At 48.6% G+C, this 25,537-nt stretch overlaps 1 protein-coding gene across 3 annotated transcripts in view; it reads left to right on the top strand.

Annotated features, from left to right (window-relative positions):
• Positions 1-25,537, top strand: part of PPIP5K1 (diphosphoinositol pentakisphosphate kinase 1) — a 42,650-nt gene that overhangs the window by 12,316 nt on the left and 4,797 nt on the right. For all 3 annotated transcript variants that reach the window (XM_054273112.1, XM_054273111.1, XM_054273110.1), the window contains 15 exons: positions 280-365; positions 752-880; positions 1,893-2,014; positions 2,771-2,953; positions 3,840-3,981; positions 4,438-4,661; positions 5,549-5,676; positions 6,163-6,277; positions 7,612-7,719; positions 8,960-9,076; positions 9,335-9,499; positions 10,594-10,684; positions 15,627-15,749; positions 19,511-19,573; positions 22,038-22,217. In XM_054273112.1, the coding sequence (XP_054129087.1) occupies positions 280-365; positions 752-880; positions 1,893-2,014; positions 2,771-2,953; positions 3,840-3,981; positions 4,438-4,661; positions 5,549-5,676; positions 6,163-6,277; positions 7,612-7,719; positions 8,960-9,076; positions 9,335-9,499; positions 10,594-10,684; positions 15,627-15,749; positions 19,511-19,573; positions 22,038-22,217 (1,976 nt within the window). The remainder of the gene's footprint in view (positions 1-279; positions 366-751; positions 881-1,892; positions 2,015-2,770; positions 2,954-3,839; positions 3,982-4,437; positions 4,662-5,548; positions 5,677-6,162; positions 6,278-7,611; positions 7,720-8,959; positions 9,077-9,334; positions 9,500-10,593; positions 10,685-15,626; positions 15,750-19,510; positions 19,574-22,037; positions 22,218-25,537) is intronic.

The following is a 25,537-nucleotide window of genomic DNA, read 5'->3' as shown; positions in this document are numbered from 1 at the left end:
TTTAAAGCCATAGTGAGGAATGACAGCATAGAGTGCTCTTGGTAGAAGAGTAAGGGAATGGATCTTTGAATTTTGTTTGAGGGAGCTGTTTGGCTTTTTGTGGGGGTCTGTGCTGGGTCACAGGGAGATGACAAAAATCGTGTTCCATGGCTATGGGTGTTGTAGCAGAAAGTCTCCTGCTTGTGCTATACTTCTGCTGTGTACTGCCTGGGGGCCTCTGGGCAAAGGTTGGGTGGAGTTGATTTGTTTCAGTGTTTTTTTCTCCATCCCTTGTGACAGGTATGGACATTTTTCTGGCATTAACCGTAAGGTTCAGTTGACCTATCTTCCTCATGGACATCCAAAAGCTGCGAGTGAAGATGAAGGTAAAGAAACCTAATGGTGCTACCTAAACCTGATCTTTAAGCCCAGAGTTCAGGTGGGAGTGCAGCTACCATCTGTGTATAGGCCTCCTGACATGCTAGCAGAGTTGGTGACCCATATCTTATCTTTGCTCACATCATAGGAAGGATTGCAGGGATTCCAGTACACCCTGGCTGGCTCTACAGGGCTTGCATTTCCAGTTTTATGAATGTCATCCTATACCTTCAAAAAGTAGTGACTCTGAATTTTCTACTTGCGGATTTGTTTCCTGGGGGGCTTGGGTCAGGCTTGTGTTGAGAGCTGCAAGGTGCTGATGACGGCCTCTTCCTCCTCCCTCGGCAAGCTCAGGCAGGAGCTCTGATGGGGTGAATGCCTGTTTGTCTCCTAGAGGCTCGCCGGGAGGCCTCCCCCTCGCTGCTGCTGGTGCTCAAGTGGGGCGGGGAGCTGACCCCAGCAGGGAGAGTGCAGGCCGAGGAGCTGGGCCGCGCCTTCCGCTGCATGTACCCCGGCGGCCAAGGTGAGTGTGCCAGGTGCCCCTGGTCCTGCCAGCCCAGGCGCCCTGGGGGCCAAGGTGAGTGTGCCAGGTGCCCCTGGTCCTGCCAGCCTGGGCGAGGGCTGCTCAGGCAGCTGTGGCTGTACACGGCCTCTGGGATAGTTTCTGTTCTTTTGAGTTGGCATGGTAGGGATAAATAATTCAGGTGGGTTTTGTACCCAGATCCCTGAGCTGACCTGAGAGGTCTGCTGTTAAACTCCAGTGTGTCTTGGGAGAGCCTGGCAGCTTTCCTAAGACATACATCTGACTTGTGGCTGGTGCCTGTCTGCCAGGGTGTTTCTCTGAGCTGTGAGCTCTGAGCTGGGAGTAGTGTTCCTGTCTTGTCACACGGTGTGACTGGGTACTGTGCAGAATTGCCCTGGGATTCCAGGTAGCAGCAAATAGTGACCACTGCACTGTCTTTGGAGGTCAGACTCGAGAGCTTCATGAGTTACTTTCCTCCATTACTGATCTGACTCTTGTGGTTGACTCAGACATGAGAAATAAACTGGCAATTTGTGCCACAAAGTAATTGTAGCTGTACAGGATCTGCTTTGGAAACTTCCTTGCTGAACCACCCTCCCTGCAGTTCTGAGGGCTGCAGGATTTGCTCTCATGCAGAAACTGAGCAGAAGGAAGTGGTTTTTTTTTTTTTGCATCTTCATTCTGCACCAGGATATTCAGGCTATCAGAACTACTATAGGGTGTTCAGTAGAGTTTGCTGCAGAATGTGGGCAGCATCAGACTTAACTGGGGGATGCTCATTTTTTTCCTCAAAATGAACTTTCCTAAGTTAAGCAATGACTTTGTTACATTTCTAGTCCTTGTGTATAGCTAGAACTGTCTATTTTGGAGCAGCATAAATGCTGCCTATGCAAGTGACTAGTTCTCTACATAACTTTGTTACTACAATGAAGTTTGTTTGTGTAAACCAATATATTCAGCTGGTAATTTTGCAGGTGTGAGAATATAAATCTTGAGTTGTCCTTGGTTGCAGGCGATTATGCTGGTTTCCCTGGCTGTGGCTTGCTCAGGCTGCACAGCACTTATCGCCATGACCTCAAGATCTACGCCTCGGATGAGGGGAGAGTGCAGATGACAGCAGCAGCTTTTGCAAAGGTCTTTCTTCTCTTTTGGGCATCCATTTGTTCATCACTCTTAAAATATGCCAGTTCTAAAGGAAAACCTCTGGTGATGAGGAAGGAGTTTTCCTAGGATCTTCCTCCTCTGTTGGATGGACTGGGGTACACTGGGCTAATAGCAGGTGTATGGGGCAGTACTGAACATCTGGTGTATCTGCACACACCTGTCACCTTTAATGTCCTGTCCAGGACAGGACTCTCAGTCAGGAAGGAGTTCCATATGGATTATTGCTGATGCTTGATCTTAGAGCACACCAGATGTGCTGCTGAGTATTGATTGCCTATAGAGTGATTGTTTCTGAGGTGACTGCCCAGCCAGAGGGGTTATTCCTTGCCTGCTGAATTTAAAAGGGAAATGAAATGTCTTTGGTGAGGTATGGGATGGAAACAGGTTCATTTGCAGCTAACGCCAAAGGGAATCCTGCGGTGGCCTTAGCTGGTCTTTGGAGCATTCACTGTATTTTCAAGCAAACTGAGCTGCTTGATAGTTGAGCCTGCTCAATAGTTGCCTGGATAAATCTGGGGCTGCCACAGGCAGAGCTGCCCTTTGCTTGAACAGCTCTAGAACCATGCCAGAGTCATCTCTGACTGGAGGGGATATTGCTGTAAAGCTGCCCTTCAATGACAGTTGAGATTTCACTTAAGTTGCCTGAGTTCTGGCCATGAAACCACCAGAATTTTTGTTGCTTGGTCGCACAGACCTGAAATCTTGTCCTATGTGGTGTGGTTTTAGGGTCTGCTGGCCTTGGAAGGAGAGCTGACCCCCATCCTGGTGCAGATGGTGAAAAGTGCCAACATGAATGGTCTGCTGGACAGTGACAGTGATTCCCTTAGCAGCTGTCAGCACAGAGTGAAGGCTCGACTACATGAAATCATGCAGAAGGATGCTGAGTTCTGTGAAGAGGATTATGAAAAGGTAAAGCACCAATGTGGCTTCATTGCTCCCTGGATCTGAAAGGAGAATAGCATCGCTATAATAGCAGTGGTTTGATGTGAAGTCTGTGGTATGTGGACAGTGGTTTGGTTAGTTTGAGATCAGTTCTGGTCAAAATGGCAGGATATGTATGGAAGCGTGCAGGTTAATAGCCCTTGTCCTTCCTGGAGTGACAGTCCTCAGTGTTGCTCTGCTGTCCCCTTCAGGACTGATCATGGTGCCTTTTTCTCCCTTCATAATTCCCGGTTCATTTTGTTCTTGTGAGTGTGCTGGAAGAGCTCCTGCATGCTGCTCAGATCAGTCCCAGCTGCTGTGGGCAGGGACTGTGTCTCACTGCATTCTGGATCTGTGCTCTGTGCACGTGTGAACAGACCTTTTGGTTACAAATTGTTGTGTGTCCTGTCAGGTTCTGATTGCTGCAGAGTGGAGAGCATGGGCTGCATGCAGCCCGACAACCAGTGAAAGCACTATTGCTGCTTCTTCAGCAAGTCCCCAAAATACTGTTTTTCCCAGACTCTGAAATGTGATTACTGGACTGAAATCCTTTAAGGAACATATTTATCATCTCAAAGAACTACTTAAAATGAAGCCCTTTTGCTCAAGCACAGAAGCAAAATGAGACAAGAGTGGATATTGGAGGTGGAGGGAGGTCCAGACTAATGGGAGCAGTTGTTTGCTCCCTCTGAGTTTGATCCTGAGGAAGATTTTAAGACATGCCTGACTACTCCTGAGAATAGGCCAGCTTATTGTGCTCAGCTGGGAGCACAGCTTTTGTCCCAAGTCAGAAAGCAGTATGGTTGCAAAAGACAGACATTTTTCATTCCCCATTTGTGAAGGCTGGCTAATGTCTGCTGGAATCTTCTTTCAGCTAGCACCTACAGGCAGCGCTTCTCTGCTCAACTCCATGACCTTTATCCAGAACCCAGTTGAGGTCTGTAACCAGGTGTTCACCCTGATTGAGAATCTCACCTCCCAGATACGAAAACGTCTGGAGGACCCAAAATCTGCAGGTGAGCAACAGAACTGGAAAAGATTAATTTATTGTTACATCTTCAGAGCTCCCAAATACCATTAGGGCTTTTGATTGTCTGTAGCAAAGAAACTGTAAAGTGTAATTCCGTATGTGCTTATTGATGTGGAAGGCTCAGCTTTCAATTACTGTTAAAGAGAGCTCTAATGTAAAGGAAATGATATGTGCATTTATGGCAGACCTAAGCAACTAGGCAAACGGTTTCACTTTTCTCAAGCATTTCAGAAGTAGCCTGTTGCTGCAGGTTAAAACTCCTGCAACAGTTCCAGTGGCTTTTCCAGACTAGGATTCCTGTGGGTGACACAAGAATTGGAGCCCTTTCGTGCTGGGAGAACTCAGTCACAGCTGGCCCTTGAAATCTCTGCAGCAATAACCAGGGTTCTGTGATTCTGTGGCTCTAGGATGTGAATGTTGTTTGCTGTCCTTTGCTTTTTAGACCTGCAGCTGTACCACAGTGAGACTTTGGAACTGATGCTGCAACGCTGGAGTAAGCTGGAGCGAGATTTCCGCATGAAGAATGGGCGCTATGACATCAGCAAGATCCCTGATATATATGACTGCATCAAGTATGATGTACAGCACAACTGTGCACTCAAACTGGAAGGCACAACTGAACTCTTCAAGCTCTCCAAAGCCCTGGCAGATGTGATCATACCCCAGGTAGAGCCTGTATGACCATGCCTGTGCCACCAATTTCTGAGCCTTTGCCTTTGTGTTGTGTCTCAATTCTCTTGCACATTAACTGCCAAGGCAGCCTGTCACAGTAGGGTGTTTCTCAGATCTGTCTCAGTGTTTGTATAAGGCCAAAACCATTTATGACTTGAAATGTGGCAGGGCTGAGCTTCTGGTTGAGGATTCTGGCAGGGTCAGAGTAATGAGCAGCTGATGCAGCAGCTTTTCCATGTTTACTGTAGTGCATCACAGCACAGCTCCAAGCTGTGTGTGTGCGCTACAGCAACATTCCATCCTCTCCACAGGTAGGGTTGTGGAAGTGAAGGGAGATTTCTGTGTTAAAGTTCTGACAAGTTTGTTATTCTTGTCAAACTAGGACTTTTTCAGTGTCCAATGTTGAGTTGCTTCTGACAAAGTTTAATTTATATGGGATGAGTTTCTGCCAGCAAGGTCCAGCTGCCCCTGTAGAGCAGAAGTGGTCTAAACTTTTTCAGTGTTGCTGGTGATGTGCAGTCTGGCTGTTTTCAGCGTAGCACTGCAGTTTATATCTTTGCTAATAGCAGTTGTTGCTTTAATGCTCATGCTAGCTCAGGGTGTAAGTTTGCATGTCATGAGATCTGAGATTCGCTCATGGTCCTTGCACTCTCAGCTGTTGAGGATAGCGATAGTCATGTCCAGACATAACTGGGGTTCTTGGAAGTCTCAGTCCTCTGTTACCCCCTGCAATACGTGAGGAAAAAGAAAGTGAAAAGTGTTGAGTGACATTTCTCTTCTTGTCCTTGCTTAACCAGTGGTGCTGCAGACTGAAGTGGCCTTTCATGTGAGGATCTGGCAAAGAACCAGGGCTCAGGGTATCTGTTATTTTGTTCCTGCAGGAATATGGGATTAATAAGGAGGAGAAACTGGAGATTGCTATTGGCTTTTGTCTTCCTCTCATTAAAAAGATCCAGCTGGACCTACAGAGAACTCATGAAGATGAGTCTGTCAACAAACTACATCCGTTGTAAGGCTTGTGCTGCATGCTGCTGGCAGTGGGGAGGGCAGCTGTGGAGCAGGGGTGGTTCCCATGCCAGAAGAGTGTACTGTTGTGGAAGGAGGTGCTGAGCATACACTGAAGGACGTCCAGCTGGAAGGCCTGTTGGTGCTCCCAGAACTAGAAGGCAGATGGAGAAGGCACATTGAGACAGAATACCAGAAGTGCAGGGCCACAAAGGCTTGTACCCATTGTAGCTGGATGGTGATGCCTCATCCAGGCGTTTCCCTGCACAGGGCCACTGTAGAGTGATGAGCTACCTACTGTGTGTCTCCATTAGGATTTCACAAAATTTGTTGCTCCTGTGCCCACCACTCTCATTGTTTGTTCTGTCCTGCTGCCTTTGACATTTCTCAGTGTGGGGCTGTGTCATTGCATTAAGCGTACCGAAGTGCTGATGTGTGACAGGTGGCAGTTGGTTGGCAGGTGAGTGACTGTGGGCTGGTTTTGGTTTAGGTACTCACGAGGAGTTCTGTCCCCGGGGCGCCACGTCCGCACTCGGCTGTACTTCACCAGTGAGAGCCACGTGCACTCCCTGCTCAGCATCTTCCGCTACGGGGGCCTTCTGGATGTAAGTGTCCCGCAGGGCTCACACAGGAAGCCTCCCTGCTTTTTTCCAGTAGCCTTTTCCAAGGCAGACAGTGTACGTTTGTAGGTTGCCCCTTTAGCCAGCTCTGCCACCAATGCTGTGCATCAGTGGCATCGGGCCAGCTCCATCTCTGCTGTGTTTGCATGCTGCAGCTTCCTGCATTTCTGGCATGTAGGGGGATTGTTCTTCCTCAGTGCCTTCCTTGCTTGCACAGAGACATGTTTTCTCCAAGATCTGTCCTGCTAGTTTCAGGTGGGCAGACCACTTACTTGTATAGGAGAAGAGCAGTATGAGGCAATGGGGATGATTGAATTTCTTCCTTCCTGCTTCCTTCAACCCTTTATTTTAAGAGCTTAGTCCTGTATTTATAGTCTTTATATCAATTCTAAGTCAATAAAATCAGTTTTCTTACAGAGGAAGCAACTCAAGGTTGCAAATTCACAGGATGTGCTCTCTACCAGAGAGGCAGATGACAGTTTTTAGGGATTAATTCATCCAGCTTACCCTTCACTTGCTCTCTCTTCACCTGCTTCCTGAATGATTTGGTATGCAGACCCTGAGAAAAGCTCTGCTTTAAAGAGGCTGTCTGATTTACCTTCCCATTTTTAAGCGTGGTCTGAAATGCCTTGTGAGTTTGGGCTTGCTTAACAGACATGATTTCTGGTGTCTGTGGCAGCTTAGCATATCTGTAGACAGTGATCAGAAAAGTGCCTCTAAATCACTCACTGAACAAGCTCCCTTTTCCCTGACTCAGGTGCCCAAGGATGCTGTGTTGCCAACACAGGGATATTGGGCTGCATTTGAGTTCTTTGTAATGGAGGGTTCAGTTCATGTCCATCAACGTGGTGATTCACTCCACAGCATCATGGGTGGCATTCAGGTGTGCCCATTTCCTGGCAGTGCTGGGGGGCAGTGAAGGGTGGGCTGCCCTGCTCTGTGGAGCCCAGGGCTTCAGCCTGTCTCCACATTTGTCATTCAGCGTCAGGTGACAGCATTTCGCTTGGTCCCTTATTTAGCACAAGCTCATCCCTTGTGCTCGTGTCTGCAATGTGAGAATGGCTGTGTTGGGAGCCTGCTGTGGGCTCTGCCTGTCTCCAGTCAGCGCGGCACGGCGGCTGGCAGCTCCCATCTGCCATGGGTGGCTTGGGCAGCTGCTCCTGACTGCAAGCACCCCACCACATTGCAGGGTCATTTCTGCATGCAAGTTAAGCAAGGTGTTACCTTGTGGAGAGAGGAACTCTCTCAGTCCCGTTTCACTGAATGCTGCAAGGTGTCTGCTGTTGCTTATCCCATGCGACTGTTTGTGTGTATATCAGGAAAACAAAGACCAGCAGTGGAAGAGAGCCATGGACTATTTGAGTGCTATCTCAGAGCTGAACTACATGACCCAGATTGTTATCATGCTCTACGAGGACAACAACAAGGTGAGGGATAGAGCAGTAGGACACAATGCTTCCTGCCCCGTTCCAAGGCAGTCCCCAGAGATGAGTTCAGTTGGAAGTCTGTAACTTGAGCTCTTGCTGCTTGTGGACAAAGATGGATGGATCATTAACACAACTGCTAGTTTTTAGTTTGTGTGGGAGGCAGTGACCTAGTTAATGCTTGTTGCGTGTAAGCAGAAAGAGCAGTAATACTCTGAGCATAATAGCCAACTTCTGTAATTAATACTGACTATTGTAAAGCATTTTCTAGTCAAAATTATTTGCTGTTTTTAAGTATTAATTGCAAGTGAGCAGTAGGAAAAAATAAATAAATTTGAGTGACATTTGATTTGTATTTTTGAAATATATCTAGAAAATATCCAGAAATTCCACATCCATAAACTATTTTTTATTCTGAAAGTGTGCTGATATAGTTAAGGAAGTGTAAACTGGTATCTTCAGGAAGTAAAGAGACTAATTTAATAAACAGCTAGAATGTGGGAGCTGAGGGTGCTGACTGTAAGTAGGTTTGCCACCAAACTGCATGTCTTGATCATCAGACCTTGTGACTTGGGTCTGTGCTGCAGGAGGTTGCAGTGGTGAGGGGAGCAGCCCCTTAGCCCACACCTTACAGAGTTAGAGCTTTGTATTCACAGAGCTGGTGTGAGCTTCTAATGTTAGAAGTGATGCTTCTCAAAAAATATGTGACTAGAGCTCTCACGAGTGGTGTGGATGTGTCAGTCAGTCAAGATGGGTTTATATCATTAGTGCCAGATACTGTAAAAACTCTGTCTTCCTTTAAAAAAAGTTAATGAAAAATTATTATTAGAGACAGTTGCTTAAGTCTTGGATCAGCCTGACTGAAGGTCCAGGGGGGACCCAGTCTCCCCCTGTCCTGGCATATGCTGGGTTTGCAGCAGGAGTGGGTCAGAAGGAGCTGGGGTTTAGGGAGATATGTGTGTGTACATATATAAATAGAGCCTGATTATGTTATACTCCTCTATGGCTGTTGTCTCAAGATAGCAACAGTCAGAATGGCTCAGCTGGGTGCTGATGAGGGCTGTCCTTTTGGATGGGACAAACCTGGAGCCATTCTGTTCATGCTTGTTGCCTCTGCTTTCCCTCTGAGGGATGGGCTGGGATGCGTGCTGGCCAGCACAGCAGGGTGGGACCTTGGCCTGGGCTGATGGTAGGATTAACTGGGTTTTGTTCTTTACCTGTTCCCTGTGACATGTGTTCACAGGACCCCTCTTCAGAGGAGCGTTTCCATGTGGAGCTGCACTTCAGCCCTGGTGTCAAAGGCTGTGAGGAGGACAGGAACATACCCACGGGGTTTGGCTTTCGACCGGCCTCAGCAGAGGTAAGCAGACACCTGGGCAGGAGCTGCCAGCCCCAGGGGACATCTGGGCGCTGTTCTGCTCTGTCTGGCCCTGCTGGCGGTGTGCACGGGGAGCTGGCACGCCGTGTCTGTCCCGTTTGGGTCTGTCAGGGTGGCTGTGGGACTGCGAGTGCCTCCTGAGCTTGGCACAGCAGGAGCTGCAAGCCTGGAGCTGGTGTGGGGCAGCGCGGGCAGAGGCCACGCGCCTGTGGACACAAGGGCAGTGTTTCCTCACGGCAGAACGAGGACAAGAAGGCAGACCAGGGCAGCCTGGAGGACCTCTCGCGGGAGAAGGGCGGCGATGAGGCAGAGCGCGCGCAGCAGAAGTCCCCGCAGCCCTCGGAGCCCGTCAGCGTCCAGCGCAGGTCGCCGCTGGTCAGGAGCCGCAAGACGGGATCCATGGAGGTAACCGTGCTCCTGGTGCCCGTCCTGCTTCTGGCAAAGGCCTTTGGCTTGGTGTTGGTTTCCTGGTGTTTCTCTTAACATGCCGGAGTCTGAGTTGATTCTGGGAAAGGATCTGCAGAAGGCAAAGAGGGATGTTGTGGAGGGCAGACCTCTGAAACTCTTCCTCATTGAGGAAGGACAGGAACACAGGCCAGAGAAACTGAAGAGCAAGTAAGGAAATACTTGAGAAACACTAGCATTATTTGGATTACATGCTCTACGGAGGCACTGGTGTAGCCAGTATAAGATTACATGCAGCCTCACCACCAAGCTGTGATGACATCTTGCCTTCTGTTAAGCTCCAGTCTTTGCCTTTCACAAAGGCAGTTCCATGTTTCACATTCCTCCATCCCATCTAAGATCTCATGCTGATGCGGGTCCCTGCTCACTGGTGGATTCATCCAGGATGTTTAAGCTATCAGGGCTTAGAACTGTCCCATTCACTGATTTGGTGAAGTAACAAAATTAATTTTACTGTTCTAACATCTCTCCTTCCAGGCTGTTCTGTGTCACAAGGCCAGTGTCACAGTCAGCAGGTGACTGTTACCTTCAGAGTACTCTGGAATTGTCCCTCCTTTAAGAGGGATTTCACAGGCATTTTTGCCATCAGTTTTCTGAACCAGAAAACAGCAGAGTTAATGTTTGAGGTATTTGTTAGCTGTCTTCCATCACTGTATGTTTCTCACAATGTGCAGCACTCAGACGCTCTTTGTGATAGGCACATATTGAGTTAAAAGGGATATGATTTCCTGCTGCTAAAGAAGGAAGTCTGAGTTCCAAGGATCTCAGAAAGAGTCTTGGGAGAAAAGATGCTCACTACATGAGTCCCATCCTACTTTACAGATTTCCATTGTTCCACAATCCAACAAAATCTTGAAATTACAATTGAGCATTCATTATCACAATCCTAGCATATGACTACCTTTGTGCTTCTTGAAAATGGTGATTTTAAGGAAGGGATATCCATTTCTTTACCTTCAACTGATGTTTAAAGGCTTTGATAGCAGTGGGTAACTTGGAGCATGGTGCTGATTATTTACACTGTGTCTTTGCAGGTGCTGTCTGAATCTTCTTCTAAATCAGGAGGTTATCGCCTCTTCAGCACTTATTCCAGGCAGTCTTCTGAGATGAAGCAAAGTGGATTAGGTACTGTACCTGACCTGTAACCAGCCTCCTTGCTTGTGACTCTATTTCCATGGGCATTAGTCTGTGTCTCCACATGCACATGTGGCTTGAGTTCCTTGTATGCCTCTGTGTGTTTCGTGTCTTCTCTCAGTGTTGCTGTTGAGACCACTGTAGAGACTGTCTCAGTCGGTACCTTTTGCACAAACTTCTTCAGCTGCTAGCAGCACAAGATGGACTTTTCATCCTTTCCAGTACAGGAGCAGCAGGGCAAACTGCCTGCAAACCTGCAGGCTTGCCTCTGCTTCTCTGTTGCTCTCATTTGTTACGTTTCTCAAAGGAAGAGATGATTTTAGGTGAGAACTCGTGAGCTTTCTGTTCTACAAAACATCAGTTTATCTGCAAAGCTGTTCTTCGTGTGAGACTGTTCCGTTTCTACCTTTGCTTCATAAAGATCTGTTGTATGAACAGATGTGTCGCGTACAGAATATTTGATAGCTCTCTAATTGAGCCGAAGTCCTTGGTCAGCCGTCGTCTTGTGGCAGCCAGTGGAAGAGAATATTTCAGGGCATTTGACAATCTCTGTCCTTGATTGTTTTATTCCATGTCATCCTAACCTAAACTATGTCTGAACAGTTGAAATTCTTCCTGAAATATTTCTGCTAAAGCAAGAGCCATTTTGAAACTGGAAAAGCTGTCTTTGCTGTCATGAGCTTCAGAGATGGCTGTGCAACCTGTGTCTTGAGGAGAGGAGGTGATAATGCTCAAATCACGCCCACTTTCTTTTTCTTTAAACCATCTTAGCATTGTAGCATGGCTGCAGACTTGCAGCAGTTCTGAATTATATGGAAAACCTGCAGCTAAAAGACTACTGAAAGGCCTGCTCACTTCTTTGCCACTTTTGAATGAGCAGCTTCTTTGGAATCTAATTCTTACGAAGGAAAGAGTATTTTCTTCTGAGTGGTTAGAAGGTATCCCTGGAGCCTGCCAGCTAATGCATCCAACCAGCTGGAAAAATCTAAATAGGAATGACTGATGTACGTTATTTTCATAAAGGGACAGTATCCTTGGCCAGGGTAATTTTTGAATGTGTTATTTCACTTATCTCTGCTTTTCCCGGTGCCACTGTGAGATTCAGTGAGCAGTGACAAACTGCCATGCTTAGGCTTGAAGAAACCTGTGGCTGTTTTGTGAGTCCATATGGATGAATATGGGAATTTCTGAAATGGCACATAGTCAAGGAGGTGCATCTGCTGGAGAATTACTGGGTATATCAAATGGTACTGCAGACTGGTTTTACTGTTTGAATGTGCGACTACCAGAAGGCCTGGACTCTGGAAAGCAGATATTACAGCCCTTGGACTAGGGCCTTTTCCAGGTTTTTGAGGAATGTCTGTTTTGGCAATAGAGAAGAAGACCACTGCTTTTCTACACCTTTGTACAGTACTACTTTTCCTTCATAACAAAATCTGAGATATGATCCTGGCAGGTTTGATTTCAGAATCTTGCTTCATGTGCCTTGCTGGGAAGCTTGTGCTGGTTGCTCTTCTACCTGTGAAGCTCTGCAGGCACAAAACCTTGAGCAGGAGCTGATAGATCTGATCTGTGCCATAGACCTCCAGCCCAGCCATGGTTCTCCTCTGTAGAGTGCTGCAGGTACAGAAGGATTGAGCAGGAAAGACCTGTTGTACCACACCAGCTTGCACAGCAGTTGGTGATTAGGATATCTGTGTTTCTGTGAGATTTTTTTCACCTGAGGCCTGCTAGGAAGAACTGTGCCCCTTTACCTGTATAAGTCAAGATCTTCAAGGAATCTTCCTGATTCTTTTCCTGCTTGTTTTTTAGAAATCTAATTTCTTGCCCCTTTATGATTTGAAATGTGTTCTCTCTCTAAGAGATAATTCAGAACTGTGGAAGCTTGAGCTTTGGCTTTAATGCTTGTCTCAGCAGCTTTGGGGGGTTATGAGGGGGGTTCATTCAGGCACTGCCTGCTGTTTCTGAGTTTTCTGAAGCTGAGCACACCTCCTGTTGCCTGACCTTGTCAGTCAGTGCCTGGCTGTCATTCTCTCTGGAAAATGGAATATCTGTCCTGGTGTAAGCTCCCATGTGTAGGCATGCAGGAGCAGAGGGAGCACGAGGGAGCTCTTGCAATAGCTCTGCCCTGCTGCTATACCTTCCGGAATGGTGCATCTACTGTAATTTACAAAAATGTAATTCCTTCTTTGAAAATAGGTGGCTGCACCTTGCTTTGTCTGTGCTTTGGAGTGTGACAGGTTTTTCTGGGCAGCATCAAGTGCAGTGCTGTGGATTGTTTGCCGTAGTGAATGTGCTTCTAGCTTGAAAAGCCCAGGGATGTTTCAGTACCTTTCTTTGCTTACAAGAACCCTTCAAAATGGAGTAAAATCACTGCTGGCTATTTGAGCAGTAGAGATGGTGCACTGCCAGTGGCACAAAGCCTTGTGCTGAGATTCCCAGAGGGGAACCAAGAATGACTAATAAACATCTGACGTACTGAATGAACATGTGACAATTAAATGCACAGTAAATATCCAGCACGTACAGTAATTTCTGGCAAGTGTTGCTACATTTAAATCCAAATGGCTGTTGTGTTTTTAGGATGTGTGTGTGTGTGTATGGTTACTTGGGTGCAGTGGTCTTGTGGAGTTCCCTGTAGACAATTGCTGTTGTCCATAAAGTCATCTTCGTAAATTCTCTTCTGACTTAATGCCTCTGTCTGCAGCAGGAGAGCAGAAACACTGGGGTATCCCTAGCTTAATGATTAACAGCACAAGGTTGCTCAAGACATACAGTCCTAAAAAGTTCAATTTTTATCTGCCAGTAAATGCATCTGTTGGGTGGTTTTCATTATTGTTTGTTTTTAAAACCATGGAAGAGCTATTGGGAGCATCGTCCTGTCTGATGTATGACAAAATTTCATTTTCATTCCAACAGATTCCAGTTCATGCTGGGTCAGCACTTTGCATCAATTTAAGGCATTTAGGAGAAAATTTTCTAAGGTTTGTGTATCAGTGCCTCTGCAGGCAAGAGTTCCTTTATGTCCAAGGCACGTATGTGCTGGTCTGTGCTGTGGAAAGCCACCAGCGGGGTCACAGTGGGGCACCAGCTGCAGTTCACTGCCGCAAGGACCCTTTTGGTCACCCGGGAACAGATGTCCTCAGCTCAGCCTGAGTTTACACAAGAACATTTTAATGCTCAGGATCTCTGTGTTTTCTCCAAAGAAGCTCTGGCTTAAGGATCTTTGCAGAAACAGAGCTGGGGTCCCCATGAGCAATGAGTGGATGTGAAGCAGCAGTGTGTCCTCACACCAGGGAAGGCTGATGGCATGCCTGGCTGCATCAGCTGGAGCACAGCTGTCCAGCTGAGGGCTTTGGCTCTTTCTGTTCACCCCTGGTGCGTGCCTGGAGCTCTGCTCTCCTGCCCTGGGCTCCCTGGGCTCTGTCAGGGCTGTGAGCTCACTGGGAGGCAGTGGAAATGGGTGAGAAGCCTGGAGCTCATGGCATTGGAGGAAAAACTGAGAGCTATGTTTGTTCAGATTGGAGCTTGTGGGGACTGGAGACCTTAATGCTCTTTCAGCACCTAAATGGGAGATTGCAGAGAGAGCAGACACAGACTATCCCCAAAGCCCTGTGGTTGTTGATGGAGAACCAATGAACACAAGTTGCAGCACAAGAAGTTCCAATTAGCTAGGAGGAACAGATTTTTCACCCACCGTGAATGTGCCAGATGTTAGAGCAGGGGCCCAGAGAGATTGTGAAATTTACTTTCTTGGAGGTATTGACAACTTGATTGGACAAACCCTAGCAAGCTGATCTGAGCTGGTCCTCCTGGGGTGTTGGGAAAGAAGCTTCAGTCTCCTTCCAACCTAAATCATGCTATGCTGCCATATTTTAGAATCAAGAGCAGTTTCCAGTATAGGCAGGTTCTCTTTCAGAGCAGTAACAGTTGCACTGTTCTGTGTTGCAGGGTTTTGCTGTGGCAGACCAGATCAATCTGCTTGTTTCTGGAAGCCCTTTATATGTAGGAGTAATGTTGGTTTGAGCAGTCAGTACAGAATGCAGCAGCAGGACTGTTTACAGAGAATCTACAGCCAATCAGTGGCTGTGTCTGGCCCATAATGAGGTTTTGTCTCGACTCACAGTTGCTTTCCTCAGTCCGTTGAAAGAATCCTCTTTCAAATGCCTGGTGTTCACTAAATATCATGGGAAGCCAAGTCAGTGTTCAGAGCACTGTGCCTTGGAGAAGCAAAGCCAAAGCCCCAGGAAGGAGGTTGCCCTCCACCTTGCATGCCATGTTCCTTGACTCTGGGTAGGTCGAGTTCCATGCTGTGTGCACATCTGGTGCTTTGCAAGGCTCTTGGTGGGCCCGTTGCTCCTGTGCTGAAGCAGTGAGCCATGAGGAGTAAAGTCTGTCTGTGAAGGAAAGCTTGTGAGAACAAGCCCTCTGGTCACAGCACTTTCTCTGCTTGTGTGACTGGAGACGAATCCACGCTGGCTGATCCACAGATCAGACAGTTCTTTCCTCTCCTCAGTGCCCTGCACAAAAAAGAGCTTTCCAAAGAGAGAGGGCAAAGAGCAATGAACCTCTGTGACATGAACATCAGTGGTTTGGCATCCTGAGTGTTCTGGCATCAGTGTGTAGCTTTGGCTTTGCTGACTAAAAGGGGTGAAGGTGTTTCCCCTAGGTGAGGGCAAGAAAGCCAAATGGAAGTAAACCTCTGGATGAAGTTAGGAACTTCCCTGGTGCTGAGGTTTGGGCTACCTGCTCTGCATTTGGCACTGTGGAATTTAGAATGGAGAACACAGCCTCCCTGTGCTTCCAGGCGTCATGTTTTTTCCTGAAATTGCTTGTGAAGTGGCCAGTTCACCCTTCATCCTTTGACTAACCCTGCTTTTCTGTCGCTGCATGCAGTGGGTATGTGTTACTAACACCTTCCCTGCCTTTCCAGGGTCACAGTGCACCGGGCTGTTTAGCACCACTGTGCTGGGAGGCTCCTCCAGTGCCCCCAACCTCCAGGACTACGCACGCAGCCATGGCAAAAAGTTTGCCAGCAGCCTGACTTACAAAGACGGTATGTGTGTCCCCTGGCAGCAGGGCGGTATTTGTGGACACTGGTGTCTCAAGGTGTGCCTGTGGCACAGACTGGGACTGCTGAAAACAGTGACAGTTCAATGTATGTATTCATCACATCTACAATGGTGAATTTTACCATGCCGCAAGAAATCACGATTCTTGCTAGAACAGAAGGGACCTAACATTGTGAGAGGAGTTTTAGGCGGATGTGTGGTATTGCTGGGGTCTGATTTTGGTCTGATGTTTTAATAGTAGTTGGCTGTTGTGAAGGGGAATTTATTGGTCCAGATATTAAATCAGTTTGTCCTGGAAGGGCAATCCAGCAGATCACATCATCTTGCTTACCTTGATCATCTTGCTGATGCTAAAATGAAGCTCTTTTTGGGGCAGTAATCCTTGCCCCATGGAAGGTGGAGCCATCCCAAAGACAGAATGATGTGCTTGGGCATGGTTCAGGTGGGCACTGGAGAGAGGCTGAGCACGCGGCAGTCTGAGGGAGCTCTCAGGAGCCAAGGGCAATACGCCCGAGGTGAGTGGGTGTCCGTGGATGAAGTACTGCAGATGAAGTACTGGAAAGTCTGGTTTCTGTGCAGCTGTGCAAAAACTGCCGGGAAGGTTACAGACACTCCATGCCCATGGCTGCAGGTGCTGCAGCTGCACCCTGAGCTGCCGGCAGCGCTCGGTGCAATGCGCAGGGAGCAGCAGAGCGTTGTTATTTGCAAGGATGTTGGGGCACAGGGCACAGGCTGGGCTGTCCTGGAGCAGCTGGAGGGTGTCCAGGACAAGTGTCCACTGTGGTCCTGCTAGGAAAGACACTCACTCAAACTCTTCAGTACTGATTCACATACCATTTGTTGGGGCACTGATTTGGGGAGCTCCGTGGGCAGGGTTTGCACAGCATACTCTGACAAGGTTGGAAATCCACCTAAGGTTTCCCAGCATTTGAATGGATGGATGTAAGGTTGTCTCTATTGGATGTCTTATCTTTTTGATATTTTACTCAATGCAGATTCTGAGTGCCTTTCTTATTGGGATTGTAAGGAACATTAACATTGCTGGTTTTCAAAGGGGGAAGAAGATTAAGGGAGTAGTTTGGGAAAGACATGAGGTTGGTTCATCTGGATTTTTGTCCACTTTTGAGGCAAGGAAAATGGCCTAGCAAATCAGGATGGAAAGATGTTGTCCAATTCTCATCCCTGTTGGAACTCTGTAGGTGCCACTATGTACCCTAGCTGCGTGTGCTGCTTTTCTTGTATAAGAGAAAGCTGAGCTGGTTCTCCCCTCCTCAGGGCACTCCCAGCCACGCATTGGGCTGTGAACGATGGTGGCAGGGAGGGTGACACGCTAGTGTTCTCAGCCCCAGTGTACCAGTCTGAGATGCCCCAGGCAGCAAGTACTGGCTACTCAGGTTGCAGAATAAGCTGATGGTGTTTGGCACAAAACCAGGATATGAGTCACAGTGGAGCCTCTGAAAAGGCCAGCAAAGGCCCTGGCAGCTGTTCTTTCCTGACTCTGCAAGGAGTGGGAGCCCAAGGCAGCAGCGATTCTCAGGGAAAAGCATCAGAGGCTGCTGTGTGTCCAGCTGGGCACAGAACCCTGCTCAGTGCTGGTGCTGGGCTCCCTGCCTCTGTGGGCTGTGCAGCACGACATGCCTGCAGCAGGCTACAGGCATTTGAGGCCATGGACTCCTGCTAAGCCTGAATTCAGTGACAAGTGATTTCCCTCACCAAATCCCAACTGCATCTCTGTGTGCTGAGATGCACTTGTACCCTCAAGTACCTAAAATGCAGACTTAGTTGCCTAGCATGTGTCTAACACAGCTCAGAATTATAAATCTTGATGTTATGCTTCTGTTTTCATGTTCCTTGGCATGCCCTGAGACCCTGTGCTGTCAGTGCCTTGCTGCAGTAAGGGCATTTGGAGGGAAGGTGTCAGGAAAACAAGGAGAAGGCAGAAGGACATTTAGCTTCTGGGGAAAGTAGTTTGGAATGTGAAATGAGCCCTTGATCTGCATGTTTTCACTTAAGTGGGCACTACTGCAGTGCTGAACAGTGGAATTGAATCCAAACATCACTACACATGGTTGCGGTCAGTGGCACTGCAGCTACAGCAGACTCTTGGAGAACATTTGTTTTAAGACCTGTTCCACACTCTTTAGACTAATGGCATTGAAAAGCAGCACATTTTTGCGTGAACTCTTTGGTAGTTTTTCATGGCTGTGACGCTTCAAGGTGCAGTGTGTGGCATACAGTACTTCACCAGTGTAAACTTGCCTTTTTCCAGGCAAGTTTCAAGGGCCTTATTTCTGAAGTCTTTTATGCTTGGAGCTGGAGGAGGGCTAAGGAATACTTCAGCAGGAAGTTTTCTGAACCTCAGGCTGAGGGAAGGTCCGTGGATGGTTGTGGTTACAGGCTGGCTTTCCTGAAGCCAGGGATCCAGCAGACTGGGTCATTGTTGACAGTGCCATTTCAGTTGTTGTGCCCCCAGGGCAAGGGGAGGTGTGGAGATGGTCACCAGCTGACTGCAGCTGCAGGACAGACACTCCCAAGGGCTTGCACGTGTAAGGAAGATTGTCATGCTGTTTGTTGAGTTTAAAGAAAGAAAAACAATTTTTAGGGGTGGTACACTAGAGGAGGAAGTTCCAGTGAGAGTTGGTTTTGGATACATTATTTGGCCAAGCCACTGCACGTAGGAGCACATTGGGAGTATGGAGCATGCTTTGGTGCACTGATGAAGGGTGTAGGCATACACATCCTGTGCACTAGGGAGTATGGATGCATGAAACATGAAAGAGAAATAAAAGGGTTTTCTACTATTTCCTGAAAGATCCCCAATAGCAGTAAAAGGTATGATTGGCTGGGGTCTCACATCAAATCCCACATATAGATGGTCTGATCCAGGCCATTCTTTTTCATTATAGCTGAGGAATTTCCAGTGTGGGGAAAAAAACTTCCAGCCTTTTTTTTTGTGTGTGTGTGTGGGTGTGTGTGGGTGTGCATGTGGAGCCCAATCCATGTCCTTTAAAGCCTATCTGTTTGCACCCATTGGATGCACAGTGTCTGTCCTTGCACAGTCTTTCTGATAGGTGATTTGTATGGGAGAGCTCGGCCTGGCCTGGGCATGGCCAGGAGAAGCCTGAGGACCACTCTGACAGGTGTATCCCAAAGCTTCCCCCGTACTGAAATGTTTTAGAGAACTGTAGAGGCATGTCTTCATGGGTCTTTTCCTTCTTCCCTACTGAGGTGATTTGCCTTTAAATTCATAAATAGCTCTATATAGCTTGCATTAAGAGGTTGTGTTGAGCTGTACCTTTGCTGGAACTCCTTAGTCCCTGTGCAGAACAGTGTTTGTTTTCCTTGGGCAGAGGCGAATGCTGAGAGCAGTGCTGCTGTGGTGCTGCTGCTGGCTGGGACGTGTGCTCGGGTGGCTGTGAGCACGGCCTGGCTGCGTTCGGCACTGGCCGAGCCTGCTGTGGTGGGAAGCTGTGAGCTGCTGGCTGTGAGCTGCTGGCTGAGGGTGGCTGAGTGTGGCTGAGTGTGCGTGTTGGGGAGACCCTGGCAGGGTGGCGCGAGGGCTGGGCAGATGCAGAATGCTTCGGGTGGACCCACAGGCAGAGTGTTGAATGCCGCAGCAGTGCCAGTGGGGGCAGCTGTTGTGGGGGTCAGGAAGGTGAACCTGAAAGTGTAATCAGGTGTATGAAGGTCGGGAGATCCTTTGAAGCAGGCTGTTAACTGAGATGATCTGTTTTTATTTCCTCAGAGCTCTTGTCTATGCCAGCCGTAAAACGATTTTCTGTGTCGTTTGCAAAGCATCCGACTAATGGTATGTTTGCTTTCTGGATTTGATGTTCCCTCACACTTTTAACCCCATGCTCACGTTCACTTTTCTCTGCACACGTTCTCCTCTCAGCCTTCTTGTGGTTTTTTTGTGTTTATGTATCTGGTGTCCAAACATGCTTCACCTTCCTCCATTGTCTCCTTGTGACTAATGTGCTCACTCATACCCTGCTACTGCTCAGTGGTGCCTCTGTTTTCCCTGAGGTGTTCTTGTCCCAGGGGAAGACGCAGAAGCGATGGCTCTGTGAGTGTGCTGCTAAAGCAGCCTTTGACTCTGCGGTGACATTGAGGCCTTTTGTCGTGCTCCTTGTTGGGAGGGTGGGGATCAGGGGGAAAATACCACTGGACTGGGGGCTGATGCTCATTCCATATCATGAAGCATCAGCAGCTTAGGTCCTCAGTTCCTACACTGCAGATTTGCAGAATGAAAACAAGAATAACACTAGGACAGCTGTGTGTCACCTGGAAGGGCCTAGTGTACGGTGGGAAAGAAGGAAGTGCACCTGGTGCGTCATGTCAGGAGTGCTGGTAGCCTCCTGTTGTGAAACATCTCTGTTAGGCTGGTCTTGTGGTTCCTCCAAGCATGTGATGTTGGCACAGGTAGGCTCACCTTTTCTGCAGACGTTACCCTGTGCAATGTGTCTCTCCGCAGCTCTTACTCCTCTGCTGTTGGTGGATGGTGCTGGCTTGGGGCAGGGGATGGGCATCATGCTACCTGGGGTGGCATCACCTGCTCCATCCCATCCTGCCTGTCCCTCTGGAAAGGTTTGGGGACAGGTGTCGGACAGAGCTTCTGCTAATTCACTGTCTCTCCTCCATGTTGCTACTTGCCTGACAACCAAAGTGTGAGTCTGTGAGGTTACAGGCCACTAGCCCTGCTGTAGCAGGTGCCTTGAACCAGTGTTTACTCTCCAGCTCTTGCACAGCTACTTTTAAAGAGGTTTCACAGCACCCCTCCTCTTGCATGGCTCCTGCTGCTGAGACAAGCTGGAACCAAAGGAGATCACTGAACACTACCAAGTATTTCTGCCTGATGTGATCAAGGCAGCTTGCGAATATGAAGACATCCTGCTTGGTGTAATCTGGAAGTTGAATGAAATTCAGAAGACTGTTCTGAAAATGAAAGTTTTGGGAAGGATGAAATGGGAAAGGACCAGTCACTGTGGCTTTACTGTTTCAAATAACTAGAGGGAGCCTATTCTCTGTGTTTGCTTGGCTTTGGTTTTCCCAGAGTGGCCAATTGCTTGGTTTGTCTGTATGTCTGGACAGCATTGGAGCTCACATGGTGTATGTCAGCAGGGTGTGTTGTTCTATCTTTCCTGCAAAGGTTGTACTAAGTTCCAGCCTTGTGTAAGACACGCTGTAAAGCAGTTGCCCCTGCTCCAAATACAATCTGGTTAAACCGGGCATCGTGTTTCTCCCAAAAGCCCAATTAGTATTTTTGATGGCAAAGAGCTTCTTAATCAAGAAAAAAAGACAGGGGTCCAGCAGGTGAGAGCTCAAAGTCAGGGATATTTGGTCTAGGATTTGCACTACTTTGAGCAGAAGGGATGTTTACCCCATGAGGCACTTAAAAAACTGAATGCAAAAAGTGTTCCTAGCTCTGAGTCTGGATTTTGTGTCTGGAGAGCTGCTTCTGTGTGGTGAAATGGAATGGGTGAACCAAGGTAGTGGTCAAGCATAGCATCAGGCCAGATAGTTTATGCCCTGGCCACACAAGTCTTGGGTGGGTGACGTGAGTCCTGAGGCTGTGTATAGAGAGAAGGCATGCCTGCATGCTGGTATCTTGTCTGCTATGCGAGGCTATCACAGAAGATTGCACAGGGCTGTTCTCAAAGACAAGGAAAGTCAGTGCTTCTGTGCTCCCTCTGTTCTGCTGCACTCTCAGCACTTTGCTCTCAGTCAGACCCTGCTGTTCCCCAAGTGCCTTGCACAGCCTCTGCTCATTTGATGCTGGGCCATTTGCTCTCTCCCCGTGCTGATGTGCCTGGCTGCGCTTGGATGCAGGACTCAAACACTGTTGGCAGTCTTGGCACCGCTGGATTTCTCATGTGAGCTGCGGAAGGGCGAGTCTGGCCCTGAGCCTGATCCTTTTATCTAGCCAGACCTGAACTGCATTGGACTTGGAATGTGTCCTGAAATTCATTCCCTTGTCAGCCTTTCCTTTACAAAGATGAGCCCTCGCTCTCAGGCAGTGCCCTGTGCTGCAGCTGGGCGAAGCCTGGGCTGGGTGGGAGTCTGGTCTGCCCTGGTGTCACTGAGGAAACATAACTCTCAAGGGCATTCCTGACCTGCTCGCTGTGGGAGGGATTTGGCTTAATGTGTGGCGTGTGTCCTTCTCACCCAGCGGCCCCGGTGCTGGCAGCACCATGCCCACATCTCCGCAGTTTCTCTGTCCCCCAGCTGTACCTGCCCCTCTCCTCTCACTCTCTATGGCCCCTTTCCTCCAGATGTGTTGGAGCACCAGCACGTTGCCCAGTTGCTACGCCGTTTTTCCTCTGACTGTGCCGCGAGCCGGACCATCTCCTTGGATGCCACCCTAGCCCATCACCTGCAGCAGTGCTCCTACCACCTGCGCCTCTTCAGGAGCTGGCTGATCTCAGGGCAGGATGACTTGGAGTGTCTTTACGGTACTGCACGCTGCAGCTGCCTCTGTCCCATGCTCTTGTAGCTGAGCAGGGACCACTGTCTGCTTGAGAGTGCAAAGTATGCTTTGCTTCTGAAAAAGGAAAGCGTTTCCCTCACCAAATCCCAAAGGTCTCTAGGCTGCTGCTCCAGCAAGCTGTGTGGGCTGTTGTACCAGCAGTTTTGGAGCCTTAGGCAGGAGCCTTTCCACACGGAGCCTCCACTCCCCATGTGGCTGTAACTGCTCTTTCCATCTTTGGCAATTGTTTGTTGCCTCCTTCCTTCAGCCAGGGTAAGCCTTAAGCTCCCTTCAGGGAGCTGATGATCTGCTATCAATGGGATGCCCTGCTGGCAGGATGCTCTGTGCAGCTCTTGGTGAGCTGCCACAGAGTGCCCCCTTAGTAATGGAGGAACCAAAGCGGGTAGTGAGAGTAGGGGAAGAGATTAAGGAGATGCTGCAGCTGGTCACAAGCTGAGTGAACTTGCTGTGGAAATTTTGGGGAAGTGAGTGCTTGTGGGTGTGTTGTATCTAGAGAGACTGAGTTAAGACAGGGTAGAGCTGAGCTTCTGTGTGGCTGCACTGCATGGCATCTTTCCTGCCTGATAGGGCCTCTCAGTGTGTCCTGTCTCTGGTGGGAAGAGGTAGGCAACTTCAGCACTGAACCCAGATGTTATCAGTCAAAGCTTGCTGCTGTTTCTTTGGTGTTTTCCAGCCTCTGTCACAGACGGGGAGTCTGATGCATGGAGGCCTTGGTGCTGCTCACACAGGCAGAAAGATTGCTGCTCCCTGAAGGGGGCAGCGGGCTGGGGCTGGCTGCTGAGGTTTCCTTGCACCATAGGAGCTGCTCGGAGCATGTGCCTTGCTGAGCTGTGTGGTGTGATGCATGGACCCCTCTTTCCATTCAGACCCACAGGTGGAAAGGGCACAGACAGTGCAGCCTTCCATGCAGTGAAGCAGCAAGGCCAAGCATTTTCAGAGTCTGGAAGATGAGAATTTTTCTTGAGTCTGTTTTTCCTTGATATGGCCCTTTCTGTCAAGCAGACAGATTTGGAGACAGTTAGTTGCTTTTCACATGTAATTAGGACAATTCCTTGGTCTCCTGGCAACAAATGCTAAAGAGGAGCAAGAGCTGCTTCAAGGGAAGAGATGCTGGATCACAGCAGACTGCTCCAGAGCAAGGGCTGAGCTTTCCCTGCTGCAAGTCTTGGCCCTGTTTGTGAGCTGGGGTGGGGAGAGAAAATGAGCTGAGTGCTTTGGACACATCACCTGGTGGGGGCTGCGTCCTGCCCCAACACAGGCATTAGGTGCTCCCAACTCCTTACCAGTGCAGCAGCCCTCCCAGCTGGAAATCAAATATCCAGCATCGAGTTCATGCTGTTTTCCCATCCATCAGCAAGCACAGTTCATTCCTATGTTTGGGATTCCTGCTGAGGCTCTTCTCAGAGCAGACATGGTTGACAGCCCAGGTTTCTTCCTTGTGAAAACTGCATTCTTCTGTCCTCTCTTGGCTTTCCACTGTACTTCTATCCACACAAAGGAAACATGAATTAGAAGATAGAATCAGTGAGTCAAAAGTATGCAGTTGGCATCCATAGTTGGAAAAATCAACAGTGGAGCCCTGAAGGAATGTCTGGGAACCTGTGTGGTCATAGCTGGGATAAAGAATGTGTGAAGTAAGTTCATATTGGTAATGAATCCCACTGGTACTGAAGCCAAAGGTCAGCTGTGGACAGAGAGCAGTCCTGCAATGATGAGCAGGAGAGTAGCGGTGATGTCCACTGTAAATGAATTTAAATTACAAAGGGAAACAGCCCCAAACTTGTATATGAAATAGTGGGCTCTGATCTGACCATCATCACTTGAGACAAGGTGGAAGAGGTAGAAGTTTGCAAAATTAGAAATCTGGGAAGGCTGTTTGTAATAGTGGTCTGAGTGGCCTGAGGGAAGGGGTGGGGACCCACAGTTTTGTGTAGATCCAGGAGCAAGAAGGTTTCTAATGGAGTAAGTTGAGGTACTTTGGACAGAAGTGGGTTTTTTCCAAGCTCCGTACCACGGTACCTGACGATGTTGGGAGCTTAACTGAGTTCAAGGGGAAACGAGAATACGGCAGAGACAGATGATGTCCACAGCAATTCTGAGCTCTGGGTCCCTGATGTTTGGAGCCCGTGACTAGATAGTCGTATGTGCTGTCCAGACTTGTCATCCTTCATACACAATATACATGTGACATGTTGGAGTTCGTCCAGGAGAATAGGGGTGGATTGGTGATGCATGTCAGAGAGGAGCCTGACGAGTGCTTTTGTTTGTGCTGAGACTGGACAAGTGCTTTGTCAGTCCAGAAGAACTGGCAAGCAGAACACTGGCGCACAGAACTTCCTCTGTGGGCTGCTCTTGGATGTTGGTACAAAATGGGTGGAATTCTGTCCAGTTTCTCGTGCCATTGCCTGCATCACAGACTCCTGCCCTTCAGGCCCCAGGAAAGAGTTTGGGGAGCATCAGCAGTAGCTGCACAGTCAGCACAGGGTAACTGACAGTCAAGGATGGTTCCTGTGGCTTGCTGTCACATTTTGTTTTTCTTGCCCTTTGCCAAAGGTGAGAGTCCTTGCTAAATGTGTGTGGTGCAGCAGTGGTTGGAGCCTTCACTGGAGACACATCGGGATTGTGATCCGTAGTGGCAGCTGCTGCCTTGGCTGTGCTGTGGTGGTGTGAGCCACTGTTGGCTCTTCCCCAGCAGCCCAGCAGGTCCAGGGAGGTGTGCAGGGAGTGGGGTCCTGTACACAAATGGAAAGGATTCCTTGAACACAGGGCTCCTCCACCTTGAAAGAGGAAACTTTGGCCATTTTACCCTGCCTGCTCAAGAGTGGTGCAGTGCCACAGCGCTGGGCAGAGTTGCATGAGCAGGCACCTGGCACTTTGGGGATACAGGTATGTGATTTCACATCAGCTGTGTGTCAGTGTCTAATGTTTCTTTTATTGCTGGACCTTTGATTTCCTCATCTTACTAGAGGGGAGCCCAAGCACTCAGATCCCCATTGGTGCCCCTAGTGTATCTTGTAACATTGCTTTGCCCTATCTTAAACTTCCTTTTTTCTTTGGAGACCCCAATACCTGAGCCAACTTTGGCCCCTCTCAAACCAGATTCTGTTGTGAAGTGACATTAGCCTCAAACTGGGCTGCTCCACAACTATCTCGCTTGACCATTTTAAGATTTGCCCTCACCTTTTTTGTTTAGCTCTGTCTCCCAGGAGGCCTCTGAGAAAATAGAGGACATTCATTCTTCCTTGCTCAGCACTTCCACTCTCAGGACTTCTCAGCAACAGACAC

The sequence above is a fragment of the Melozone crissalis genome, unplaced genomic scaffold (genome assembly GCF_028551555.1).
Source record: "Melozone crissalis strain CALT ecotype California unplaced genomic scaffold, PUWL_Pcris_2 ptg000014l_1, whole genome shotgun sequence".
NCBI classification, from domain to species: domain Eukaryota; kingdom Metazoa; phylum Chordata; class Aves; order Passeriformes; family Passerellidae; genus Melozone; species Melozone crissalis.
Note: the sequence above shows the minus strand (reverse complement) of the source record. Positions and strands in the feature narration are given on the sequence as shown.